Source organism: Conger conger, chromosome 18, assembly GCF_963514075.1.
Source record: "Conger conger chromosome 18, fConCon1.1, whole genome shotgun sequence".
Taxonomy (NCBI): Eukaryota; Metazoa; Chordata; class Actinopteri; order Anguilliformes; family Congridae; genus Conger; species Conger conger.
In genome coordinates this window covers 24433850-24456639 of record NC_083777.1, presented here as the reverse complement: position 1 = coordinate 24456639, position 22790 = coordinate 24433850, and the positions used below count along the sequence as shown (strand labels likewise).

Below are 22790 nucleotides of genomic sequence, written 5' to 3'. Positions count from 1 at the left end.
CAGCTCTCCTCCGCATGCCTTTGGACCTCGAGCGTGCCATAGGGACGTATAGGAAAAAGGACTGAGCGAGGATCAAAGCAGGTGACAGGGGGGTTGTGCGGAGCCGTTGTCAGGCGTTATTCGGGGGCACTGTGCGCAGTTCTGGGCGCCACACAGCAATCGCTTCACTCCGTCTTTACCTCCCCACCAGCACAGGAGCACAGAGGCCTTGAGCCGCTGCTCCTTATGTGCGCTCGACGTACTGTCAATCACACGCATCTTCACAACAAAGCAGTGGGGACAGGGGGCATGATGGGAAGGAAGGAATTCAATCCCATCCCATTATAGCCAGGACCCCCCTGGACATCAGCTGACAAATAGCACAAATGGATAACATTTCAATTTGCAAACTAGAAAAAAAAAAAAAAAAAGCAATATAGGGGCATCTCTATATGGGGCTCACTCCAACATTACTAACAAGATTGGAAAAGATGAACAAACAGACTGCATACAATTAATATTTCAGTAAAACATATTTCATTAATAATGATTCAATGGAAGCACAATTATGTATTATCAAATGATGGATTTGAAATGAATGAATATTTACACTCCACAATTCCCAAAGATAAGGCTTCTCTTGGAACTGAAAAATGTAAGCATTCAATTTTTTTTAATAAAATATTTTATATTAGATGTTGTATGCATCATTTTGGTGAAGGGGAACAAATATTGCTGTGCATTAAAATCCTAAAGCAGTGGTTCCCAAACCTCACCTCAAAATGTGAAAATGTTCAAGATCACAGCACCTTTTAACCACTGTGGTTTCTGTTGACGTCCCTTTCCACGGAAACGACTCAACATCCACCACAGATCCATACACGCATGAACAGAAGCCAGACGCGGGGTAAAGACTCTCACTTCCAGGGTTCATGAAATGTCTCATAAAAGCCCACAGGAAGAGGGGCCGTGACTCACCTGGACCACAGCCTTGCTCCCGATCACCTCCAGCACCTGGCCGCTCCGCTTGGTGCCATCAGGTAAGGTCAAGTGCACGATCTCAGCGTACCTGGGGAACTGACACAAAGCAGCACGCTCTGGACGTTATTCACACCTGCGTGTATGGAGCAGGATGGTTTGGGCTTTATAGATGTGGTTTGCATGTACTCGGCAATATGATCACTGTTAGTTATTGCATATTTATATTCCATGTAATAAACCGTTTTAGACGTGCGTGAAAGATCCACTGCAGTGCAGTCTGAAATAGGCCTTAAATAAAGGTATGAAGAGATGAGCGTTTCACTGATGTTGGGGTCTTCAGGCACATTAAAATGTAATAAATGAATGCGGTTTTAGCATGTGGTCAGCATGTAGGTGGGCCTCCTGGTGCTTCTCAGGTGAGTGCATGTGACTGCCATTACAGGCAGAGCAGCAAGACGTGGGCCTTCCCACAGGTTCACGTTACGAATTTGCACTGCGCTTTAAAAAAATCGCACTGAAATTTATCAGCCACTTGTGCCGAAAAGACAAGGGTCCAGGATCGATACAGATATCATGCAACTGCGGCAAAACACAATTCAGAAAATTGACACCGTGTCAGACAAAGGTACTTTCAAAGAAAGGAGAAAAATTCTTGATATGTAATGCTTTCATTACATTACATTACATTATTGGCATTTTGGCAGACGCTCTTATCCAGAGCGACGTACAGTTGATTAGACTAAGCAGGAGAAAATCCTCCCCTGGAGCAATGTAGGGTTAAGGGCCTTGCTCAAGGGCCCAACGGCTGTGCGGATCTTACTGTGGCTACACCCGGATTAGAACCACCGACCTTGCGTGTCCCAGTCATTTACCTCAACCACTACGCTACAGGCCGCCCTATAACCGCGCTTTCCGATAACGCTTCGCTCCCCGTTCCGGGCAGATGGCGTTCACGCATGCTTCACGTGACATGGCTTCCCCTGTCACTCACAGACGGAGGCATTGTGCCCAAGAGGTTTTCCCGGATGCCGGAGGGCCCCCGTGTGTTTATTGTTTGCGTGGCTCTCACTGCGAGTGTGGCTGGAGGCAGGGGAAGTGTTAAAACCATGCACTGCTCACGCGGGGCGATGGCCACAGCCGAAGCCAGAACCACTCCTGAAAGCCTCACGGACCATTTGCCAGAGACGGCGTCCCGCACGAGGCCAAAATATTTCCAATTCATTCACTTTCAGCTGTCAAACATAAGCTTTTGTTGGGTTTAATTTAATTTTCTTTTGAATACTTGCTCCAGATAAAAGACAAGTCAATTATCCTGTGTGTGCAAGAAAACGGACAGGTTCTGTGGAACTGAAATGAGATCCACACACAATTGGGCAGCAGACACAGGAGAAATAAAAATAATGAAGAACTCAGGAACTTTGAATTTGTCATATGACGACTAAGTAACATTAAGGGGGATACTCGTCTCTGATTCATCTAAATCCATGGAAAACTGGCTAACAGCCAGTAATCAAGGCAACCAATCAAGAGCCTCCATGTGACCCTAATCTGCCCGTGTGGCGTAAAATCTGGAAGGAGCAGGGAATTGCGAGGATATTACAGTGTCAAATTTAACACAATTCACACATAATTTGCCAAGTTAAACACCCAAAAACCACATTTCTGGTGACAAAACAAAGCAGGAAAACAATACTATTAATAAAACCACTTTATGAGAACAAAAAAACATTTCATATCCTACTGCGTACTTTAGGACTCTTGCCCCGGTCCAAGATTACAATGGCAATAAAGAGGAGACATACTGTACATACCTTCACATTATCAAGAATCACCAAAGGTCCATTAACCCCCGACACAGTGGAGTATGCTAGAAGAGGAATTCAGAGAAGGACAATAAGCATGCATGCAGCAGGAAAAATAAAAGAAATAAAAAAAACATATATTCTCAGAATAATATCCTATCTAGCACAGGTAAGAGTTCAAATTGACAGGTGCATCAAAGATATTTTCCATTTACACCACTATGGTCCCCGAACAATAACAGCCGTATTATGAGTTATAAGAGGTAATAACAATATTTGGGAGGCTTGACATAATGAATAAATACATGGCCTTTGCAAAGAGGGCGCAACGCATTGTCTGCAGCAGTCAAGTGGAGATAACATGTCCCCACCCCCCACCCACAGAGACGATACAATAGCGGAGCTGCAAATACTTGACATGAGTAAATACTGGGAAAAGAACTGGAAAGTGGAATGTTGGCAGCTACATTCAAACATAAAAAACATCCAGTTCTGATCACGTACAGTGATGCCTGCGATATGCTGAGAGGGCCCTGAAACCAAGCGGTGCACCTTCCTTTTAGTGCAAACACAAAGACGGACCCAACTGGAAACACTGTTCACCTGCCAATAGGCATGTCCACACGACGGTCCAAACAATGGGTCAATAAAGGAAAACAAATCATTTCACTAATAGTATTAGGATATCATGTGCGTAGGTCTACTTAAAATCATGAGTAGATTTTTTATTTTATTTTTTTAAACCCAATTTTTTGCATTTTCTCAATTTTGCATTAGGAGCTAAAAGGCTTAGCATTCAAGAAACAAACAGGTACTGCATTTCAGACCTTCCTACTCTCTAGGAGTAAGTGGTGTGCAAAGATTAAAATCAAAAGTCAAAAAACCTTTTCCAATTAATATCTAAGTGAACAGAAGCGAACCTGACCTCAAAATGGCAGAAAGTTAAACATTTCTTAAAAGTTTAAAGCAAGATTAGACTTTTTATTTTTGACAGTTACAAAATAATCAAAAAAAGGAAATAGGCCTTGTTTGGGAACCCTGTCAGTTAGTTCACTTCCTGTAGCCATGAGTCTTCCTCATTCTTCCTGGCAGAACACCTCTAGCTCAGAAATATTCTTCAAACTCCTTGGACGAATGGCATGTTTGAGAGATCTCCACATATTTTCATGGTGGCCATTCCAAAACCTTTATCCGTCTTTCCTGGAAATACTTCATGGTTGATTTCAAGGTATGCTTTGGATCATTATCTTGCGGGAATACCCAATTTCTCTTCACTTTCAATGCCGGGACTGACCTTCGAACATTAGCCTCGAGAATGTCTTAATATTTGCTGGAATCCATTCTTCAAACAATATTTCCCGCGCCCCCAGCGGCCACACAACCCCAAAGCATAACTAATTTACCTCCATGCTTCACAGTTAGCAAGGCGTTATTTTCTACAAAGGCTTCACAATTTTTCTTCTTTGGTGGTGGCCAAAAAGTTTAATTTTAGTTCAGTTAGTCCACAGCAGATTGTTCCAAAAGGTTTCAAGCTTCTCAATGTTTTTGTTTGCATACTTCAGATGCTTAATTTTGTTTTGAGGTCATTCTTTCTGGCAACACTGCCATGTAGGACTTTGTTGTTTTAAGTACATTGTATTGTTGTCCTGAGAACAGCTAGACCTGTGTCTGGCTACTCTTTTTTGCAGCTCTTTAGCAGTGATGTGTGGGTTCGTGTGTGAGCATTTCTCACCAGGTCTTGGGCCATTCCATCTAAAATCTTTCTATTTAGAGGAACCCATGGTAGTTAACACCAGACAGAAGTCACTGCAGTTGGATACTTCAGAAGGCATGGTGTTACTTCAGAATAAAAAGGTCAGCCTTGGAATTATACTCACCTGACTCATTGAAGCCCTATCAAGTAAATCACATGGGTCTGGCCTTAGTAATCATCTTTTTATAAAAGTAACAAATAATGATCCAAAAGGGCCCAAATTTGTGCACCCCACTGTACTACAGAATGCATCATGTCATTAGATGACTATGAACAAGATTAAGTCCAGCCGCTTTTGTCTTGGCAGAGAAGAGTGAGCCCATATGAGCCCAGCCATCTGGCGGTTAGCAGCAAACAAAGGGAATACATGAAAAAATTAAAATAAAATAATAATGGATATATTGTGTCCATGATGGTCAGAGGCCACCCACCCGCAATCACCCAATCTGCAACCTCTATGGCCTTTTCAAGAAACTAGCGTCTGAAGACCATATTACTGTTAGGCAGCAACAATCAGAATGTGTATAGGAAGTACTTGTGTACACCTCTGCTCGATATACTTTACAATGAATAAAAAGTGGTCCAAGCATTTGACGATCACTCAAGCGCCAGTGTGAACATTTCTTACCAAGCGGCCCTAGCCACTGTTAAACGCAGTATCCTCCGATCATACCTACTTCTTGTGAATAGGATGGCCAACTTGCTATCCGTTATATTGTCATGTAAAACTATTCGCCGAACAAAGTGTTCAGCAAAACATAACACCCAGCATTCAGAAAAGAAACCTGGGCCATCTGCGAAAAGATTTAAAGGGGGTGCGGGGGGTGGTGGTGGGGGGGGTAGGAGGGCGGGGGCAGAAAAGGCAGAAGGTGGGTTAGACAGCGAAGTATGGGTGTGGTCCTAAACTTTGCCCTTTTACTTTCTTTGGGAAAACATTAGCGCCTCTGTCATCGGAGCCAATTTGGTTGCGTCTGCCAAATGGGCCCCGGCCTGCTTTTCCGCGCACATCTGTGGCCCGGAGAGGCAAGGGGGGCCCATTGTGTCCGCCGGGCCTCCATCACGCCCTTGTTTTTTTTTTTTGTGTGAACCGTCAATCTCTCGGCCGATATCAAAGCCACAAGGAAATTAGAACAGACTGGCTCTAATGCAGAGCACTAAAGCCTAGCAGGGTGCATCCACTATGCCACTAATTAGGCAGTGGCCAACAAAATAACCTGTCAATGTGCAATTGCCATTTCCCACACACACACCTGCATTTCATACCCTATTAGGCGGACAGGCGGGGACAGAAAGGGGGTGCGCTCAAGTGTAATAAAAGGGCCAAACACAACGGAGCGGCTATTCCCCCTCCGCGCAACTTCTCATTCTCACTAGTTTATCAGTCCTGCTACTGGGGAGAAACAAAGTAGTGGAGGGAAGCAGGCCATTAGACACAAAAATCACCGGCCGCCTGTATAGATCTGTACATCTGGCAGAAAACACCGCTAATACTTAGAAGCTAGTGCACAAGGACAAATAGAACAGTAAGCCTATGGTTTAATACATTTTAAAGGATTTCCATGCCTTAATAGATAACTGAACAAGTAACTAAACCACATAAGTAGCAAGACCATTTTAATGTGCCTATTCTGTAATTAAATAAAAAAAAGTAAATAATAATAATAATAATAATAATATAATAATAAATAAATAAAATTAAAAAAAGATTTACACTCTTCATACAGACATGATATTGGTGTAACAAAGCCACCCATTCATTTTCTCATTTTTTTGCCTGTAGCACAGGCAACAAATGGAGGTTAATGAGTCGCGTATTAATTAATACAGTACTCAGTTGACATATGAGGAATTCATTTGCTAGCTTTCACATCGTGGTTCTAGTTGTGTTCAGCGGACCGAGACTTAAGGGGGAACTCTGTGCAGTAGCCAGGCAGCACAAGAAATGTCACACTCATAACAGGGTCCAGAAGAATTAGAGAGTCCTCATTCAAATCTAGGAATCTCCTAAAAGAGTATATGGGCAGAGGAAAAAACCCAACAAATATGGCTATTCAACCACTGTAGCAAGCACTCAGGTTTTTAATTAGGATCTTTGAGGTGAAAGATCTGACCACCACTGAACTTCTGAAACTACCAAGCGGCATTCTGGCTTTTAAACCACTACACACAAAACACAGTCTTGTTGGCTGACTTTTCTGCACAGCAAGCAATTACGTAACATTGAGTCTGACCTTTTTCCAAGTATTAAGCTTTTCTACATGATTGCAATTAAATCAGATTGTTTCCTTTCAGTAAAACACACATTGGTTAATTATTCAAATATGCCAGTGAAGATTTTCCCACCTTAAATAAAAAAAACCTCCAATTTTTTTTGTACCATTTTACATCTACTAACATCAGTCAACCAACTATTTTTGCCAATGATTCTTTCCACCCCCCTGAATCCATCTTCATAATTCTTTTTATTTAATTATCCATATAATTTCCAGATCATGTAGTTGTAAGGAGCATGATGAAATCTATAATTATGAAAGCGTGAAAACAAAAAATGGCCACATCCACCAAAGCAACCTTCAGTCAGAAACACAGGCCGCCTGCCCCCCCCAACTGACTGTTGAAAAAATATATATATATATATTTTTTTTTTTTTTCATTATTAGGCTACCGCTTTCAAACATCACAAACACAGCCCAAACAAAACCGTCTCACTGCGTAGTCACAATAAAAGTAGTCCACCAATCAACACAAAACAGCAAAACGTCAACATCTGTAAGAAATGAGGGGTTTGTCGTCCCCCCCCCATTTGGCTCTCCCCTGCAATCCCCCCCCCCCCCCATCTGCTGAGATGGGCCTGGTCGGCTTTGTATATAAATGGGCTTAATAGCTGCACTTACCCCAGAAATGGCCCATATGTTTCAAAAGAGATACATATGGCAATTTACTGAGAGGTGATGATAATAATAATGATGTAAGTAAATTGCAGCTATACAATTGTACAGCAACCTTTCTTAAAAATGACTGAAAACGCACTAAGCTTTAATGGAAAATATTTGAACACTGAAATCTTAATGGAATCCTACTTCCAAGGTATTCAAATAGAGAGCAAATTTGCGGCTGCATTTTTCAGCCATTTCAACAAAAATTATCTCCTTTTTTTTTTTTTCTTCCCCCCCCCGTCCCATGTGCCTGTCGACAAGTCTGATAACTTGTTCAGGATGCCCAGGACAACAGTAGGCTACTATCTTAAAAAGGGCACATTAAAGAAAGAAATAATGAATAGAATTGGACTGTATGCCCGAATATACAAAAATACACAAACAAACAAATCACATCGACACAGACAGAACATTCAGGCCCTTTCGTACAAAGGGGGAGAAAAAAAGAAGAAGAAAAAAAAAACCCGGCAAAAGGACCCACAAACAGAGCGCTAAAACAAAAAACGCTGCCGGGTAACCCCCCTTTCAGGCGTCTTCAAAGGTACACTTGGAAAAGGGGTTTCTCAAAATAAAATAAAAACGGCCCCATACTTTCCAGTGGCGTGAAGTAGCAACATTTTCCATCTGGGTTGAACAACTTTCCCCACCCCTCTCCCTCTACTTGAGCTCAAGTACAGAGTCCCCTGGCCTGCCATGCAGTGGCAGTGCAGGTCACCACCAGGCCCGCTCAGCTGCCAGAACCCTTTGTGTACAGAGATGTTAATTGGTCCTAATCCGCCACTAGAAGCTGTTTTGGTAGCCTGACCTCGCACCCTGAAGGACACCTTGGTGTGAAATACTAAAGAGCCCATTCAAGTGGCGGTGAAAAGAAGCACTGAGCATTCCAACACATTTTAATTTCCCAGCTGAAAGGGGGGGGGGGTGGGGGGGTGGGCGAGCATCATCATTCTAACGCTGAATAAATAGTACAAAGCGATAGTAACAGTGAAGTACGGAGCGCATTCACACATTTACACCATGTAGCACAGTGGGGGCTTCTCACGAGGAGCCCGAGCAGGGAATGCTAATTGCCCGGGCTCAAATCTGGACCTGGTGTACCTTTCTTTAACCATTATCAAAAGATGGCAGACCAGTTAAGAGAGCCCATTCATCCAGCTCACCGCATGAATATCTTCCAGAAAATAATATTTCCCCGTTTAACACTATTCCCCCATGAAAATTTCAGCAGAACGTGATTTATGCAGCTTAAATGCTTGGTTTTTTTTGTAAGTTGTAGCCGTTTTTCGGACCACTCCCCCCACCCCAAACCCCAAACCCCAAACCCCAGCATACAATGTAAATACTCCGGAGAGCGGACGGGATTTGCAGTCTACTAGTCAGTCGGTTAACAGAGCAGATTGACCAATTACAGCTGGCAGGACACTGTAGTGAAAGATAAAAGGACTGAATGAATCTGCTGTGGAAATTTTCCTCTCAATAAAAACTGTCTAAAGGAACAAGCCAATTTAAGACTTAGCTGCAGGTGAAGACTGAAAAAGTAAAATGGATGATAAAAATGGCAGCTTCGCCCGGATTCTCCACAGGCACGAACAAAGAGTGCTGAAGAAAGCAGACAAGGTCTCAAAAGGAAACGGAAGGTGACTCATTACTTTCTGAAAATTAAATTACACACTTCTAACCTCACCATCTACTCCTGTTCTCAGCTTCCATTTCACCACATTTTGCATCAAGCGAAATGAAATACAGGACGAAAAAAAACTTGTAACAACACACGATTTCACAGGGTGAAAAAGCTTGCCTATTTTTTTTGTAAATATAATATAATATAACACTATTGAAAATGATTATTTTATTTGGATAAAAATCTACTTTAATATTTTCTCTGATATTATTATATATTGTCAAAGGATACACGTTCTATTGCTTTTTTTAAGGTTAGGCCGAAAAAATAAAAGACGATAAATATTTTATTTTCACTGCTCCTATGACGGCATTCGTCAAGGGTGCGTATAACCCAAGTGAAAAGGCATTAATGAAAAAAAAAAAACAAGAAATGTTTTGCAAATGTATTTTTAAAATGACATACTGTATGATTAATGAAAAACAATAGCCATTTACTCATTAAAAAAATCGATCAAACGCTATTCTATTGGTAAAATAAAAACAAGTAAAACACTTAAAACAATTACAACACATTGAGGAAAAAGTTCAGTTCTGTAAAATGAAGTCAATATATTTTGGCAGCCCATTGCATGTACTTTTACAGTTTAAAGAAATAACTGGCAACGCCCAACAAGCCAGCCCAAAAGACTGCCCATCCTCATAGGATCTGGACATGTAGCCTCCACCACATTCCCTTGCTTTAGCTCCTCAGATTGATTGAAACATGGAGACATCCAAGACATCTCTTGCAGGAGAAGAATCGACTGAGCAGTTAGACTGCACATTATATTAATGGCATTTGGCAGATGCTCTCATCCAGAGCGACATACAGTTGATTATACTAAGCAGGAGACAATCCTCCCCTGGAGCAATGGAGGGTTAAGGGCCTTGCTCAAGGGCCCAACGGCTGTGCGGAACCCTGGTGGCTACACCAGGGATCGAACCACCGACCTTGTGGGTCCCAGTAATGTACCTTAACCACTACACTACAGGCCGCTCTCCAGGGACAAGCGAAACAGGGACGGTGAAAAAGGGAGGGTGGTGGTGGTGGTGGTGGGGGGGGGGGGGGTGGTTGTGATGGTGGTGGTGGGGGTGGGGGTGTTGTTGGAATTCCTAAGCTATCTTAAGTATTCATAATTGGTTTCACAGAACCGAGCGCACTGAATCAAATCAAGCGGGTCTTATGAAAACTTCCACACTCGCATTTCTCACATTTAATCTCCCTTTCTCTCTGGGGAAGGGTGCATTTTCCACATGTATACATTTACAAATGAGGCAGTTGCATTTTCATACACTCACTTAGATGACTAAAACACATAACTGGGGGGGGGTTCAATAGCATGAAAATGGATGGCACGCATACAGGAGGTCATATGGATGGCATTCATTCCCATAGTAGCAGAAACAAATCTGGAGGTATTATTTAAAAGAGTGAAAATAAGTATTAAAATTTTTTTTTTGGGAATACGTACTTTAAGAGGTGTTCGTATGGGTATGAAGAATTGAATGAAAGTTAATTTTGATTTCAGCTTGTCTTTAATAGTTAATATACTACTAAGCACTGCACGAAACACGAGTTGATAGTCTTAGAAGTGTTGTTTCTGTGAATAGCACGGTCTACGTCGAGCCTTCATGAACGTTCTGCGATTTCTAGTTTCTGGACAAAGATGAATTCAGATGACAGCAGCATGAAACGCCACAAACATCCATCCATCCAAGGATGGAACTGCAGAAGACCAGCTTGACCAAGAGAGTGGCCTCCCATTCAGATTCCTGGCTTAGCTTATCTGGTTTCATGGCAGAAAAACTAATTGTTTTATCAAATCAGCTCCTCTGGTTTTACAGGAGCGGATTTATACTGGCTCCCAGAATTTACGATGCAAACCGAAAGCATTCGAACGGAAAAGAATGGCAGTTTGAGAAAAGACCACTCAGAGGACTCTCCTGGCCATTAAACGCAGGACCTGAAGAAGAACGTGTTCTCTCGAGGAATGCGAACATGACCTTGCTGAAAATTGTTAGCATCGACTGATCAGAATGAACGCCATAAACACAAGAGAGCTTTTCATACGGTGTTAAATGACACCAAACTCACTTTTCACGCGAGTCTTATGGAACATACAACGCGTCATTACAGCAAATAACACTAATTTCAAAGGAACAATGGACACAAAAGCAGGCAAACACACAGGGAGATAGATGTACTTGAAACATTTTTATCAGCGAAGCCGACGATTTGAAAGGAGCAAAAGGTTTTCATTCTGTAAGTGAATATCTTCACAATCCATCTGGTGACAATGGAGACCAAACATAGGAATGCGCGTGGACCGAGTGAAATGCAAGTTTTAACCATTTCTTTGCTGTAGAATGTGTGCGTGAGAAAACTGCCAACCCTAAATGGGGCCATATTCCACCCAAAGAGGCCTGTGCATATTATTTTCTGAATGAAGCACGCCTAATGTGTTCTGCAGCTTAAAAAAAGAAAATCAGTAACACACAGTGTGTACACCTCAGAAATGAGCAATGTAATGGCTGGTTACAAGTTTTATGCAAGAATATTAAGAATGGGCAACTTCTAAGAAGCAATATGGTAGCATTGTGAAATTACAGCAGTCCTAGTAATTTTGCTGTGAAACTAAACTATGATGCTTCTCATACTATGCTTTACCAAGGGTCAAATTCTATGGAGTGTATCACCTTTTGAATGCTCACATTTGAAGGAAAAATGAGGAAAGGAAGGAAGGAAAGTAGGAAAATGAGATCAAAATATTCCATACATGCAAAACTGTAACAAGATTACCAGACTAATCTAAGATTAACTAGCAGAATGGGACAGGTATTCGGGTTGTGTAAAGGACACAATTAGCATTGAACCAGGGGTTTAAGAGGTTATACCTGAAGAAAGTCAGTCATAACACCCAAACCAAAGACTGCGGCAATCATCACATTACCATACTGGTGTCCAATGAATAGGGCGAACAGTTACTATAAAATATTGGGGGGGACAGTAATCTTATTGGCTAGTATTGAAGATCAATCCAAACCCTATTTGGAACCCTGAATTTAACAGGCACACAAATCAGAACTTAAATGTTTTCATAAGCATCCGAACATGTACGTTCTTGACAACCAATATAGACAGAAGGACAGGTCTTTTTTTTGGTATAAAACCCCCCCAAAAAAACTGTTTAATAGCACAACAGATTATTATGCATTACTTTAAAAAAACTAATCAAAAAAACCAAATGAAAAAAAGAAAATGAGTTTCTCTAGTGACTAGAGAAAGACCTTGTCAAAATGAATCAAACTAGTGAAACCTTCAGCAAAAAAAATAAAAAAAAATAAAAAAATTTTTTTCAAAAATCAGACAAAAAGAGCACAGAGGAAACCAATTACAAAACTTACAAAATCTGTAGAGGAAGGACAATTTTATTCCGTTTCAACAAATGATGGAATCACCCATTTAAATAACTATCAAGAAATTCAAGGCGATTATATCTGGACTCCAAAACAACTACTGCATGAGGAGCACTGACATCGTTTACATGCCGAGGAGCAATATATCGGAATAAGGACACCTACACACACTCTGTCACTGGTTCTAGTGTCATGCATAGCAGCAGAGGGAGGGCATGTTAATTCTCTACGTTTATCAGGAAGCTTAATTACCCATTCTGATGCAGACAGGCCCATCAACTAGTCAATCACACAAGCCCAGGAAACAACAGCACAACACAAACACAGACGTGCGACGGGCCACTTTGTGTTTCGCTGGAGGCTCGGCTGACACAAAGGGGCGAGGAAGAGACAACAAACAGGAAATACTTCATCAAGGTTTTTGAAAGAGATGGGGGGGGGGGGGGGTCCCCAGAACGGCGTCTATAATGGCGCCTCCACATCTCAGTAGTGACGATACCCCCATTGAGAGAAGCCTTTATAGTGAATGGGATGCTCTTAACCCTGCAGGTAGATGCAGGATGTAAAAAGGACTCCCCGCCTGATTGATTATAAGGGATGCAGTCGGTATTGGCCCTTGGCTGAATTGGTTGGCAGGGTTAAAGTGGGTAATCTGAAGGGTGGTGGCTAGTGGTGGGTTTGACGTGACACTGCAGGGGAACAGGTGGTTAATCCAGAAAAGGGGGCCAGGGCCAATAAGGCACATCTGTCTGCTCTAGAGGCCATTGTTCAAACAAGTGTGTTCGAGAGAAACATATTCCCAGCACAATTAAATTAAATTAAATTAAATTAAATTGACTATTAAATTGAATCACTACAGTTGACCTAAAATGATCTCTACGGTTGATGACCAAACCATTCTCACCAAATGACAAAAAAGCGCCAAACCCCTGTCCCACAGATTACAGATTAGAAACACATGGCAGGCAGGCATGGGTGTGCTAGTGACTACTGCGTAATGTCCACAGATGACTTCACAAACAGAACTACAGAGGCTACCAGCGCAAGATGCAAAAACAGGATGGCCAGGGCACAGTAGGGGTGACATGGCTCAGGCAGTAAGAGCAGTCGTCTGGCAGTCAGAGGGTTGCCGGTTCGATCCCCCACCCGGGCTGTGTCGAAGTGTCCCTGAGCACCTAAAAAACACCTAACCCCCAAATGCTCCTGACGAGCGGGTTGGTGCCTTGCACGGCAGCCAATTGCCGTTGGTGTGTGAGTGTGTGTATGAATGGGTGAATGAGAAGCATCAATTGTACAGCTGGATAAAGGCGCTACATAAATGCCAACCATTTACCATTTACCATTTACAGTTTGCTGAGAAGTACCTAAAAGAGCCATCAGAGTTCTGGAAAAGGGTTTTGTGGGATGAGACCAAGATTCACTTGTATGAGAGTGATGGCAAGAGGAAAGTGTGGAGGCCAAAACTACCCAAGATTCCTCCCCCCCCCCCCCCCCCCCCCCCCCCCCCCAAACATGGTGACGGCAGCAGCAGAATGAATTGTCAAGTGGACAGACGCATCTTATCTGCTCAAGTTCAATACAAATACACAAATACAAACGCATTCGATGGCGCTTCATCCTACAGCACGTCAATGATCGCAAACACACTGCTGAAGCAACAGGTCATGCAAGTTTTCAAAAACAAAAACTGGAACATTCATGACTAAGGCGAAGTCATTCGACCACCCTGAATCCAATTTGAACATGTGTTTAACATACTGAAGAGAAAACTTCAGGCAAGTAGCCGTGTCCCAAACATAATGGTGTCCTGAAATAGGGGAGCTATGTATAATAAGTGCTGTAATTTCTACATCGTAAAACTAGTGTATAAACCACCCTTAAATAAAAGCTGAGGGTGTCTCGGTGGCGCAGCCTGTAGAGCACTGACCGTATGCTCATTGCGACCCGCGATGTCGGCGGTTCGAATCCGACCGTCCGACATTTGTCGCATGTCTTCCCCTCTCTCTCGCTCCCATTCTTCCTGTCTCTCTATACTATATACTGTCCAATAAAGCTGAAAAAGGCCTAAAAACAAATTATAAAAAATAAAAGCTGAGAATGTGTACTTTAAACACATTTGAAAAGCTTTATTACAAATCTAAAATTGTGTAGTATGGAGCCAAACCAAGAACAAATACGCATTTGTCCGAAACATTACAGAGCACACTAAACATTTTGTAAATTCATCTTTACACTATCACTTAATTTCAATATCGTTTTCATGTCAAGAGCGGATTTCCAGGGAAGATACCCAGCATCTGGTGATGTCTATGATCATTTATAACTTAAGCTTGGCCAACATTTTTGTTGTTCCACATTATTATCTGTCGAGACTTACAGTAAATAGCATAAATATGCAAATTTAACAGCAAATTTAACGGCATTCAAGGACAGCAGGCAGAGACAAAAAATCAAGGATTTTACCCCATTCCACAATAAACAGACCACTAAAGTCACATCCTAAGATCCCCAAAGTGAATAAAGCAGGAAGCGCCGATTTCCATAAAGTCCATTTCAACAGAGAACATTCCTATAAAAAGGCATACTGAAATGTTTACTTTTCCGCCATTGTCAAACTAATTTTGATTCGCTAATTATTGTCTGAGCCATTAACACTGAACAGTTAATAAAATGAGATTTGTCAAACATTTCTACATTGACATCTAAGGACTGTTTATTGTAACGGCATCATTATTATTTGTTTCTGCACAAAACACGTTGCTTTGACTTCCGTCAATTTTTGATGTCTGGTTGGGAATAAAACAATACATTGCCATCAACTGGGTTAATTGCCATTGTTGCAAATGACATGAAAAACACAATGCATTAACAACTGAGTGAAAGACTTGGGCTATATTGTATTAACCCAGCAATTCTTTATTCATTTATGCTTCTTTTCAATCAAATACAAAACTTACCATTTTAACTTCAGCCAAGCATATTATTGCCTTATAGTTATCAGTGCCATGATGTTACAGCCCCTCCATATTTTTCTCAAGTCATTTTCAATGCTTGGAAATTAGATCATCTATGATAAATGTGGACCAAAATTCTGTAATTCCTTCACCAATATCAACTGACCAAGCCGGACCCAAACAACTAAACTAAACTAAACAGTCTGAAGAGATAATTACTGCACAAACACTACTTAAAGCATTTATCATTTGGCAGCACTCGGAACTCAAGCAGGCTGAGAATAATGGGGAAGACAGCTCTTCCCTCTATACCACAGAGAATAAACACTTCATCTCCTGGCATATTAGCCACAGGTCTGTCGAAACCCTTGGAAAACAGTCACAATTCAAAGCCTTATGGAGTGCAAATATGAACAAACGTAACTACTGGTCAAAACAAAGGGCGTGAAACGTAAATAGCTACTATTTAGAATTCTGAAACTGCCAAAGCACAGAATGTAGCAGACATTGTGGGTGTAGAGTTTATATTTCCACATGATGTTACAGTAGGTCCATCGGTTCATAAAGGTGAGGACTGACTTTAACCTTTCCTAAATTCTAGGTTGATTATACTCAATGATGTGTTAAATGCATTGGCTGGCAAACGGTACATTGTTTTTTCATATTTAATTTTCAATATCATGGATTGCTTCTTGAGCGTGCCAAAGTTATGCAGATAACAACATAGCATCCATTTACCTCCATTTACCTTACTGCCTCAATGGTCATCATAGAAAGTCCACAAATCAACTTACATCTGTCTTTGTGCATTGTGCTGATAAATGCCAGACTGTACAGATCTAACAGAGCCATTTGGAAATGTAGGGAGTTGCAATTCAGCAGGATAGCCCACTCCACATTCAGTAGTACCACCCACCCTACGACCAGTGTGAGTCACACCCAATGTATTTTTATTAAGTTAGCTTAGTTGCCACAGACGGACAGCCAGTGCCTGCAGAAAAGCTAGCCTGTTTTTAATGCTAGCCCTTTTGGCAGGTACATCGCTGCAAAAATAGAATTCAAGAACCAAATTGTACAGCAACACAACACACAGTGTACAGTCTTATGTGATCAGTTTCTTTACTTTTCATGAAGAAATGCTTATTTGTCATCTGTAATGCGAGCGCTGTTACCCTCCGGAAATAGATGCTCCATCACGTGCGTACAGGTTGACACTATAATGCAGGACTACATTAGACGAGGCATTTGAAAGCAGCACATTTGGTGTTATGGGATGCGGTTAGAAAACCCTCTGCGCCTCTCCTTTCTTGATCCAACTCCTCCATTTAGTAATTTTTTCCCAGTTTGCTAAGAGGCTTTTAGCCCATAGATTTTTTAGCACTTTCAAGGAAAAAACACTATATGCCCATCTCCTACTGGTTATCTGGGGTGTAAATGAATGAGACGGACAGAAAGCAACATCAATCAGATGTGGACAAGAAAGAAAAAAAAAAAGAAAAAAGAAAAAAACGGCACATGGCCATATTACAGTCGATTTTCACCATTTTAAACACAGGAAATATCATTCTGAGCACAAATCAGTAAACTTGGTGAGCAGATAGGAAAGAAACAATCTTTCATAGCATTTCATACATTTCATAGCTTACAGGTATGGACATTTACAAAAATGCATGACTCATACTGAAAATGTACAATAAGTCAGTTCAAGGTTGTTTGAGTAATGGTGTGACCACAATACTGTCTGACTCAAAGCTATTTTTAAGGCTTAAAGGTTTTTTTTTTTGCAGAATAAGCATATCACACATCTCTCCGTCATTCCAACGACAGGGCCCATGTACATAGACCAAGCAGAGACCGGTGAGGGAACCCTGACCCCAGCACTGGCACAGTCACTACAGGGTCCAATTCCCATAGTTTAGCACGCTGTTTATAATGCCGCCTGACAGAGTTTCGTGCCCCTACGGGTCACCATGGGAACCTTTTTTTGGGGTTCCCACTCGCCCATGGGCCATTGGCGCAGTGCGGGTGGGCCACGTGCTGGCGCGTTCACAGCTGCACAGACCCTGCACTGGAACACACACTGAGGGCTGCAGGGGCAGATCGACCTGAACACTGCAGGGCGTGGAGACAAGGACATTACTCCAGCCGGCCCGGATGCCCCCTCCCCAGACGCGTCAGGGCACCTTGTGCAGTGCCCAGCCGGGCTGCCCAGGTCAGGAGTCCGTAACAGACCGCTGGACACACCACAGGCTGGAATCCAGTGTCTGAAGCTGGTGCAGATACCCAACAGCCCGTACGATCACTTGTATTATTAGTACTGTAATATGCAGCAAGGCACACACAGTGCCTTATGATATTAAATACTAGGGGAACGCAATCTTTTATGCCAGTTCTGCATGGGTTTTTGGTATCTCATTTCTGCCTTCAGTCTGGGAAATAAACACAATGAAATCACCCGGTTCAGGTCTTCTTCTCTGGGTCACATTGTGTGGCTACACAGAAAAATGCAACGCACGGACAAAATCCCTCACATTACAACTGCGCTTTAAAGTTGGAACCTGCCAAAGAGGTATTCCCATATCTAATGCACTCCTGAACAGCAGCCAGAAGAGCCCCGGCATAAAGGAAGTCTCATAGACAGACCGCGCCTGGTAATTATCAGAAGGAAGGCTTAATGGAGTCGTGATTTGCCTCCATTTCAGAGGTATTTTAACAGCGTGGCGGTGGAAAGGAGCTGCTTTTCAAGCGAGCGATTCCTCACGAGGGTGTGAAAATGGGTCTGGCCAACACCCAGCAGCATTTGTGGTCCCATTCTCTGATTAACTCCACTCGCGGTGGGCAGCTTTTCAAAAGCACACGCGAGAACGCAGGGCCGCACAACAAATAAAGAGCAGGAACAAAACGCGCACTACCTTTTTTAATTATATTAGGAGAAACACTGCCTTTTATTGAGCAGACTACATCCTACGGGTGTCGGGAAATGTTTTGTCGAGATGGGACTCCCACAGTCTTGAGAAGAGACCTTCAGCTATTGTTTGACAACACTGCCTATGGCAGCTTACTTGTTTTGGAGCAAAACGAGGTTATCGCCTGAATGCGGAGGGGGGGGGGGGGGGGGGCTGAACGTGGGCATGAACTTCATTGTAAAGCAGCTTTTGCGGAATACAGAGAATTTTTTATTTTTTTTATTTTTTATTCCACCATAATAAAATGTTGTCCCAACATTATGACCTTTTACTTAATTTAATGAAAATTTTTTTAAATAATATATTTTTCCGCATTCCATCTCTATTACGGATCACAAATTCCGATGGACTGCCATGAAGCAAATGGACATTTTGCAAGGTATTTATTTACAATATGCATCAAAGTAGTGATTATTTATATGCATCTAGGCCATACTTACACATTTCTACAATGACTGTCTTTCATACCACATTTTAATGTTTTATTTAGCACATACAAATGATTTATGCCAGTGTCAGTTCCTCCCTCACCCCTCCCCCCTCCCTTTAATCATTTGTGAATGAGAAGTCTGTTGCAATGTTTGTTGAATATGTACACAAATAAACATTGAAAAACAAGGAAATATATACAGTAGGTGACACCAGGATAAATCACCAGGAGATATCCAGGCCCTGCGGCAAGACAACCACTTGGCCTACTTATGAAACCACAGTTTTTTGGGTTTGTGTACCAATTACCTTGCCGCGACGATTTGTAAGTGATTAACAATATTTTTGCACAGGCCACAAGACAACAGCGGTTATGCATCACCTTTTCCATCATCTTTCCTTCCCGAGTTCATACCCAAGTGTTTATATGCATCATTTAAAAGAAACTGAACCGATAGCTAGCTTGTATTTTAGTGGCTGTGTGAACTACATGAACAAGGCTAGTATGAACCCCAGGGAGATCCTACTTCAGTTACGGATCTCCCTACTTCATGGTGGGTCCGTGGCAGACAGCGGAACCTTCCCAATCTTTACGGTCTTATGACTATATAGATAATTAAATCATCTAAAAATATTCCAGACCATCTACTCTGGGTACAAGGATTGCAACCATCCTCATTTGAGTATTTTCTTGCATCCAGGCCTTTGTCCATCTTAAGAGTTTCCACTTCAGGAGACAGAAGTGCTCTGGTTTCACCGTTGGATGTGAAGCTTTTGAGGACACTGTGACAAGGGCAGGGCGTCTGTCTTCATAATGTTGGTTCAGAACGACTCGCACTTCTGTGGCCATTTTTGGAACATGTTGTTAAAAACTTAATTGAATCGACACAGTTATTGTTCATAAAACATGGATGTTTTGTGCATTCATCTGACATTTCTGTTCTTAAAATAACCAGCTCTTCTGGAAACTGGAAACATGGGAGGGGGGGAACATAAAAGTAAAAATAAAGTGAATTGTTTCCCAATAATGCAGTGTTTGATTACCAGTATACATACAATTACATGCAATGGTTTGTCATAAACTATATAATATATTCAACTAACTTTATATTTTCCGTCAATATATTGATATTGGAAAAAAATCACAAAATCACTGGCCCCTATTCCACAAAGATTCACAGACACGAGCTTGTAAAAGTCTACTGCCAACATACCCATTTGCTTGGGAGACCCCTCAATAGATTCAAAATATAAGGCCAGAACAAATGAGTTGTCCTTCAAACTCTCCTTGAAAACTCAAGATCCCCAAAGTGGGTGACTACATCAAGCTGAAGAGGAAGAGAAAAACATGCTCTCGCTATAATTTCAAGGAAAGACAGACGTCTCCGTTTCCAGCTGGTTATCAGGCACACAAAATGTCTGTATAGGTTCCTTGTTGTTGCCCGTGACAAATTAGGATGCGATACTTTCCGTTTCATCTACACGAAATCTGGTGATTGGCAAGTCTGGGGGTTTTAAAAGAAGTGATTGCTCGGAGTATTTCAACATAATGAAATTTCCATAATGTCTGTTTTTGCACAATAATCCCCAATCGCACATGAAAAAGCTAGCATGAACATGCCACTTCAGGGCGATTTAAAACCGGGGGCAGAACATATGGTGCTGGAGAATTTAAAAGGAATTTTTGAATTATATTTAGTGGTGATGGATCTCCTGTCATACTCAGGATGACAGGATAAAGTATACCTAAAGACAGCTATATGAACAAATTAAGGCCAGGGTCTAAGTGCACATTAGAACCAACACATTTGAGTAAGGGGGAGCTGTGCTGTACCATCAATTCACGGTATATTCTAATCAAACAAAAGCATTGTGGCAAAAATAGAAGGACCATGGATAGAAATCTGAGTCAGGTGGTGGGGACACACCCAAAAAATATTAACAGTGAAAAAATGACTAGTTGAGAAGCCATATTCTGTTATCATTAAACTTTCATGCATTATTGACATATTGTTAGATATCAATTACAATTACTCAAGTGACAGGTTCGATCAATTTCGATATTCTTCGATCAAAGAATAATGTTTGCTAGAACCTGATCATTTAAGCAAACAAAATAACACTCCCTTATACAAGGTTATAGCAAAAATAGTACAAAAATAGCAAAAATACCCGTTTCTTATACTTGTGGATGACCCCTTCCCTTGTTGATTAATGAACACATTGCCTTATTCAAATAATGTTTTATAATTTTAACAGTCAAACCTATATTTGTCAAGAGTTTTTAAAATGCACTACAGTTTCACAATATCAATATTACTCAATATTTCGCATTATGACTTGAAAATCTTCAAATCGTTTAAACTATCTGCCTGAACAGTTTAAAGCATAGCTTCAGAATGTGATCTGTGCAAGCAACTGTAACTGATTGGTTCCAACGAAGACCAAGGCCGTTCAGAATAATATAAACAACACAGCAATAGTAGCCTACATTATACTTTAAAATTTTTAAAAACAAACACTCTTAACTAAAGAATTGTCGTAGAGGTGGTTTACACACAGACATGCAATATTAAAAAATGTTTAATGCAAGGTATTCATGGACTAGACAAATCGAAGGTGTTTGTGCATGCGACTCTGCTACCGCCCACGTGACCCCAATCACATGAGCAGGATCAGCACCCATCTGTAACGTTAGCTGGTTGTCTCTGTCCTGTCTGGCTCACTATGGAATATTTTTCAAATCTATTGCAAATAAAAATGATTCCTAGTTTTTCGATCAGTTGCTCATATGCTCTGGGGTCTAATCCTGGTTTAATTACAAGTTTCGCCGAAACCATAGTTGATATGAACACACTGAAATACTGGGTATGGATTAGCTTGCTAATCTGAAATCGCGATTAATTCAACAAAATTGTCATATATTACAACTGAACGAGGCAAATAAAGCTTGTCATTTGTCCTAAAAATGTTAACAATGGACAACAAACGTCAGCCCAATATACTGCACCTCTCTTTTAATAAAAACGCACTATATTAGCTAGCTAGCAACTGCTACAAAAGTGGTTTTGGGCATTGGTTTGTTAGCACATTCATATTGCAGAATGTAGTTGGATTCATGTGCAAAAGCGATAAATCTGAGTTACTATTAACTTAGCTAAATTCGACTGTCCTTACACTTCCAATAAGGACTGTCATATGAAGAGTCGATGTTCCCTAACTACCTAAGTGGCATGTTAATGAGACCGGTTTGTAAAACAGCGAGTCAATAATTACGACAATAAAATCGGTAACTTCATAGACAAGAAGCTACTGCTTGGCAGCGAGGTACCAAACAGTCTCATATATTATTGCTAAATAAACGAAACGAGAAAGCTGCTTGCCAGCTAGTCAGCAACATACTCAGCCTTGGTTGTGAGATGTAGTTTCTGGTCACAGCCTGTGCGTGCTGACGGGCTGCAGCTTCAGGTCCGTTGAGTTCCATGTTTCGATTTTCTACCAGTGTCGCCATAGTTCAATTAAATTAAATAAATGAAATTGTAAACGGTACTGTACCAAAGGCGCCCAAGCGACAGCTAGTTAGTTACAAAGTCATATGACAAATTAAACCGGAAGTTGATACTTACAGGAAATGAGGAACGAGTGCGCGTTCTCGTTTTCAGCACAGGGACCACAGGGAGTTGCTCTGCGCTCGTTCTGGTTGTAGACGTGGAAACTGGAAGGTGCAATCTTATGGAGAAAGGATTTCACTTGAAATCAGCTGTTTAATACGTTTCAATCATCCTGATGAAGTGGTAAATAATTACATTTCCTTCTAATTCCTTTCACCTGTGGTTTTGAGAAAACATTCATTTTCTAAAACCTTTATAAATATTTTTTAATTCAACCCAATTCAAAGTAGTCTTTTTTCC

The 22790-nt window shown here is 41.4% G+C and overlaps 1 protein-coding gene across 1 annotated transcript in view; it reads right to left on the bottom strand.

The window, feature by feature from the left end:
- The window catches only part of atp6v1ba (ATPase, H+ transporting, lysosomal, V1 subunit B, member a), a 43243-nt gene extending 20759 nt beyond the window's left edge, over nt 1-22484 (bottom strand). The window contains exons 1-3 of the mRNA XM_061228522.1: nt 22282-22484; nt 2772-2827; nt 958-1056 (exon numbers count right to left, since the gene is read on the bottom strand). Coding sequence (XP_061084506.1) covers nt 958-1056; nt 2772-2827; nt 22282-22390 — 264 coding nt within the window. The 5' untranslated portion in view covers nt 22391-22484. The remainder of the gene's footprint in view (nt 1-957; nt 1057-2771; nt 2828-22281) is intronic.
- Between the last annotated feature and the right edge of the window lie 306 nt (nt 22485-22790).